The sequence below is a fragment of the Rhinolophus sinicus genome, chromosome 17 (genome assembly GCF_057876585.1).
Source record: "Rhinolophus sinicus isolate RSI-liver-muscle chromosome 17, RSI-T2T, whole genome shotgun sequence".
NCBI classification, from domain to species: domain Eukaryota; kingdom Metazoa; phylum Chordata; class Mammalia; order Chiroptera; family Rhinolophidae; genus Rhinolophus; species Rhinolophus sinicus.
In genome coordinates this window covers 12,296,273-12,302,238 of record NC_142517.1, presented here as the reverse complement: position 1 = coordinate 12,302,238, position 5,966 = coordinate 12,296,273, and the positions used below count along the sequence as shown (strand labels likewise).

General features: G+C 35.2%; 1 protein-coding gene across 1 annotated transcript; it reads right to left on the bottom strand.

Annotated features, from left to right (window-relative positions):
* Positions 1 to 257: 257 nt before the first annotated feature.
* On the bottom strand, positions 258 to 701 carry LOC141567947 (keratin-associated protein 19-8). Its single transcript, XM_074317135.2, has one exon. It carries the CDS (start codon positions 665 to 667, stop codon positions 488 to 490), a length of 180 nt encoding a protein of 59 aa, XP_074173236.2. The 5' UTR covers positions 668 to 701; the 3' UTR covers positions 258 to 487.
* Between the last annotated feature and the right edge of the window lie 5,265 nt (positions 702 to 5,966).

Below are 5,966 nucleotides of genomic sequence, written 5' to 3'. Positions count from 1 at the left end.
TATTATCTAAATAAAAGCAAGAGATTGAAAAATATTAAATCACTAACCATTTGAAACCATTTTTTCATCTCAGTCCAGAATTATTAATTTTCATATCTTTCTTTTGATCTCTGTGCATGCTTGTGAGGTATTGAAAATAACAGTTTCTTAGCCAAGGAGATAACTTCCCACATTGACAATTGAGTAGACTATAACCATCATCATTTCTACATAACTGAGTTTCTTAAACAAAACAACAACTATGCTGTGTTTTCAAATTTAATGTTTTATTGGAAGGTGAACAGATAACATGATCAATTATAAAAGGGAAAGTAGAGGATCCTAGGATTATGATGGAGATACAGGCATATGGAAAAATTATCCATAATTCTGAGATGCTAAATACTTTTGTGCATATAACTTCAGCATGATCTTGGTTATCCAAATATCGAGCTCACATCTGGGAAGTTTCTTATAATTTCAGATGTTGAGTTCCTGGGGCAGTAGTTTAGTAGAAGCGGGAGAATCCATATCCTCCATAGCATGATGGACGGCAGCAGCCATATCCATAGCCTCCATAACCACAGCCATAGCCCACTCTGCGGAAGCTGCCATATCCACAGCCATAGCCATAGCCTAGGCCACCAAAGCCTCCATAGCCATAGCCCAGGCCTCCGTAGTAACTCATGAAGTCAGTGGTGGTGATTTGGTTTACTGTTCAAAGCAAGATCCTGAGGGTGAATATCAGCCTCTGTACTGGTATACTTTTATACCCGCTTCAGATCATGTGATAAAGCACATGCCAACTATTTTTGTTTTGCATCATTCTATGTGTTACCCTTAGTTGAGACAATCCTAATATCAGTGGTGACCCTCCCGCTCATTAAAGTGTTTGAGTCACATTGTTGACTAGTCATGGTGCCTCTCAAACATACTCCATCTCTTTTATGAGAAGAAATTGCTGTATCTTCAAAATCTGGACATATTAGACTAATTAAAGTTCTTCATAGCCTAGTATATTATATAACACATTTGATAGTGTTGTGTTTTAAAATTATTGTTTTATCTCTGGCTTTCTTTGAATTATTTTTCTTCACTTACCATTAAATGAAAGAAATTGGTCAAATCAAGTTTACAGTTTATCATATACTTTCAAATACTTCACGGTGAAGTCTCTTTTCAAAGCTAAAGAATTTTTTGAAAACCTGTAAGCATCAGCTCACCTGCTGTGAAAAGTAACATGGAACTTCAGGAAAAAAAAAAAAAGTTGAAATAGAACTGTGTTTTTCCGGTTATTTTATAGCATTAGCTGTCACAAGCAATATTCTTTTCTTTTCATTTTGCTTACTAGTTTGCAAAATACAAATATTTGGATTAATAACATTGGGTTATATTGTTCAAACAGCAAAGGAAAATTACAGTAATCAAAAATCTACTTTATAAACAGTCTTAAAAACTCTTCAAAATTCTTTTTTCACATCCTGACTCCCTTTCTGGCATATCATCTGTTCAAAGTACTACCAAAAATGGAGATGACATCTGCTTCGCTTTCATTATAGACACCATTTCCTCCCTTTCCTCTCATCCATATATCGGCCCTCTTATTCAATCTATTTTCAAACATCACTTCGCCTCAGTTCCTCCCAATACCCATTAGGATTGGGAGTAGGTGAAATAGTGAAATATATACAATTTCTCTTTTGATCCCATACATTTTTATCCAATCCTTACTTAAATTCTTCCATACATATCTTCACTATTACCACAATAGTTTTGCCTTGGTATTCTCTTTGACCACTGAGTTCATTTCTTTTATCCTTTCAGAAAATAGCTAACTAGTCTCTACTAAAATGTTAAATATTTGTTAAGATCTTTAATGTTCAGAATATATGCCATCTCCAAAACCCAGGAAAATTTCATAAGAGACTGTTAACACTGGAAATATCTTCAGAATCTCAAAAAAAACAAAACAAACAAAAACCAAACTGTGTATATAATATAAAATGGGAGGGTGGAGAAAAATACTAATTGAAGACAGAAATTCCTTCATGACCTAAAGGAGCTTACTCCATGAATTAAATCACCCATACTAAGACTGACCGGAATCCTGTCCAGTCCCTCCAGATATGCTCTTAACTTGAATTAAGCATCTAAATTCTTGTTAGCTTTTTATAAGTTCAAATATACTGTTCATCTTTTGTTGAGTTTATAAGCAATTATCAAATGATGCATTTTCCCAACTGGACTTACATGACTGCTGTTCAATGACTAGCAGGCGGTAGAAACTCAACAAATAAAGAAGAGTTGGCTGGATGAATGCATTCCAAGATCCTTACCTATAAGGACCACATCTTTTGTAGACATGGGTAACACTATAAGTGCATCTAAGAATTTAAAGGAGGAACTGGCTGAAACAGCTTTCTTGTTTTAAAGAAACATACAACCCATTGTTTCATTTATTTGTTGTAATTCAAAGCATATTGTGAAACACACACATTTTCAGTGTAAAAGCTAATGATATTTTGCATGTATTCCCAGATCACCTAGATTAGTCACGTTCAAGTTCCCCCAGTTTTTCTCTTGACCCTATCCATTAGCATTATTCCCTAGACGTTTGCCTGTTCTATATGTCACATGAATGGAATCAGACCAGATACCAACACTTTCCCCTGTACATCCCTGCTGCTGTAAGATACATCTTTGTTGCTGCTCATAGCATTAGTTTGTTGTGTTCATTGCTAGAAAAGAGCCTACTCTAGTAAAATCAATATTTGAGCAGTTTCTTTTTTCTCTCTTTCCCTCTCTCTTCTTTCCTTTTTTTTTAATTAAAATTTATTGGGGTGACAATTGTTAGTAAAGTTACATAGATTTCAGGTATACAATTCTGTATTACATCATCTATAAATCACATTGTGTGTTCACCACCCAGAGTCAGTTCTCCTTCCATCACCATATATTTGATCCCCTTTACCCTCATCTACCACCACCCTTCCCCCTTACCCTCTGGTAACCACTAAACTATTGTCTGTGTCTATGAGTTTTTTTTCTCATTTGTCTGTCTTGTTCTTTTGTTGTTCTAGGTTTCTATAACACATATCAGTGAAATCATATGGTTCTCTACTTTTTCTGTCTGACTTATTTCGCTTAGCATTATAATCTCAAGAGCCATCCATGTTGTCACAAATGGTCCTATTTTATCATTTCTTACCACCGAATAGTATTCCATTGTGTGTATATACCACAACTTCTTTATCCATTCATCTATCGAAGGACATTTTGGTTGTTGGTCTTGGCCAACGTAAATAAAGCTGCAAAGAACATTGGAGCACACTTGTCTTTATGGATAAATGTTTTCAGACTTTTTGGATAGGTGCCCAGGAGAGGGATTGCTAAGTCATATGGTAATTCTATTCGTAGTTTTTTTTGTTTTTTGTTTTTAAAGATTTTATTGGAGAAGGCGAACAGGACTTTATTGGGGAACAGTGTGCAGTTCCAGGACTTTTTTCCAAGTCAAGCTGTTGTCCTTTCAATCCTAGTTGTGGAGGGTGCCATTCAGCTTCAAGTTGTCCTTTCAGTCTTAGTTGTAGAGGGTGCAGCCCAGCTCCAGGTCCAGTTGCCGTTGCTAGTTGCAGGGGGGGCAGGGGGGCCTCAGCCCAGCATCCCTTGTGGGAGTTGAACCGGCAACCTTGTGATTGAGAGCCCACTGGCCCATGTGGAAATCGAACCGGCAGCCCTTGGAGCCAGGAGCATGGAGCTCTAACAGCCTGAGCCACCGGGCCGGCCCTATTCGTAGTTTTTTGAGGAACCTCCACACTGCCTTCCATAGCGGCCGCACCAATCTGCATTCCCACCAACAGTGTATGAGGGTTCCTTTTTCTCCACAACCTCTCCAACACTTGTTACTATTTGTCTTGATGATAGCCATTCCAACCGGGGTGAGGTAATATCTCATTGTGGTTTTTATTTGCATTTCTCTGATGATTAGTGATGTTGAGTGTTTTTTCATATGTGTATTTGCCATTTGTATGTCCTCTTTGAAGAAATGTCTCTTCAGGTCCTCTGCCCATTTTTCAATTGGGTTGTTTGTTTTTTTTGTTGTTGAGTTGTATGAGTTCTTTGTATATTTTCGATATTAGCCCATTATCGGGGAAACTGTTTGCAAAAATCTTCTCTCATTCAGTTGGTTGCCTCTTTATTTTGTCGACGGTTTCCTTTCCTGTGCAGAAGCGTTTAAGTTTGATTTAATCCCATTCATTTATTTTAGCTTTTACTTCCCTTGCCTTTGGAGTCTTTCTTTTCTTTCTTTCTTTCTTTCTTTCTTTTTCTTTCTTTCTTTCTTTCTTTCTTTCTTTCTTTCTTTCTTTCTTTCTTTCTTTCTTTCTTCTTTCTTTCTTTCTTCCTTTCTCCCTCTTTTTTTTTTTTTTTTTTGGCTAATGTGTATGAATAACAATGATGTGTGTCTTTTAATAGAGATCTTTTTTTGTAGATTTAGGTATGCTTTGCCTTTGGTATACATTATACATAGGCCATGAATTGCAAATATATCTTCAGTAGATTCTGCCAAACAATTTTCCAATACACTTGTTAAATTTACAGTACCAGCAGCAATCTATGAGAGTTCCAGTTGTTCCACGTCCTTAATCACATTGGTCACTTCAGACTCCTTAATTTAATCATTCTTCTAGGTATTACTGATATCTGAATATTGTTTTAATTTAGTTTGACAATGATATTGGATCCTTTACATATGTTTATAGGCCACTAATATGTTTATAGGCCATCCTTCTCTTTGAAGTGTCTGTTCATGTATTTTGGCCATTTTTAATGGAGTGTGTTTGATCAGTATTTTTATTATTGATTAACATGAGCTCTTTACATTTGTGGATACTAGTGTTTTGTCAGATTTATGTAATGAAAATATTTTCACTCAGTACTTGGTTTGGTATTTTTTTCAACGTTAAGATGCTATTTATATATAAAAAGAACATTGTAATATGATGAAATCCAATTTATACATCTTTTCTTCTATGTTTATTTTTTTGTTCTAATTAAGACATTTTACTATCTCACACATTATTTAGTTTTTGTCTTCTTTCTTCAGAACTTGTTCCATTTTCACTGATCCTTCTAAAAATAAAAGACAGTTGATAATTTGAGTATTTCATTTTCATTAAGCCAAGCTGAAGACATAAAATTACAAATAAACCCAACTGGTTTCAGTATATCACACTCTGCCTGTTTAAGTCTGCCAGATATACACCAGTTTTGGGGTTGATGAACCTGTTGTGACGTATTCTCCCTAAGATACGCAATAGCTTTTTCCTGGAAGTAAAGATATGATTCAGTTTTTCCTTTATATTCAGCAGAGATCCATAAAAGCAGTAATTTCAAATTCTATTATATGCTACTACTGCTTTACACTAGGAGTGTCCAACACTTTCTCCAAGTATATTGATTAGTATTCTTCTTTGAGGCTTTTCCTCAAATTATGGAGAAATGCAATTAACTATTAAAAATAGAACCATATGGTTTCACTCATATGTGGGATATAAAACTGAAAGCAACAAATGAACAAGACAAGCAAACAAACAAAAACTCATAGACACAGACAACAGTTTAGTGGTTACCTGAGGGTAAGGGGAGAGAAGGGAGGTAGAAAAGGATAAAGGGGATCAAATATATGGTAATGGAAGGAGAACTGACTTTGAGTGGAGAATACACAATGCAATATATAGATGATGTGTTATAATTGTACACTTGAAGCCTATATAATTTTACTAACCAATGTCACCCCAATAAATTTAATAAAGCAATAAATAGAATAGTTATAGTTGTACTCTGTCAAAGTAAGTAGTATTGTTGTCCAATGGCGTCATGGCAATATTACTTGATCTAGTCTATGTAAAGCTAATATACTATGTATGATACACAGGATTGGTAAAGAATATATGTCAATGTAAAGATAATACACTACTACTAGATTGACT

Bases quoted from the DNA above. Each gene is read 5' to 3' on its own strand.
- LOC141567947 (XM_074317135.2), bottom strand. From the start codon at position 667: ATGAGTTACTACGGAGGCCTGGGCTATGGCTATGGAGGCTTTGGTGGC.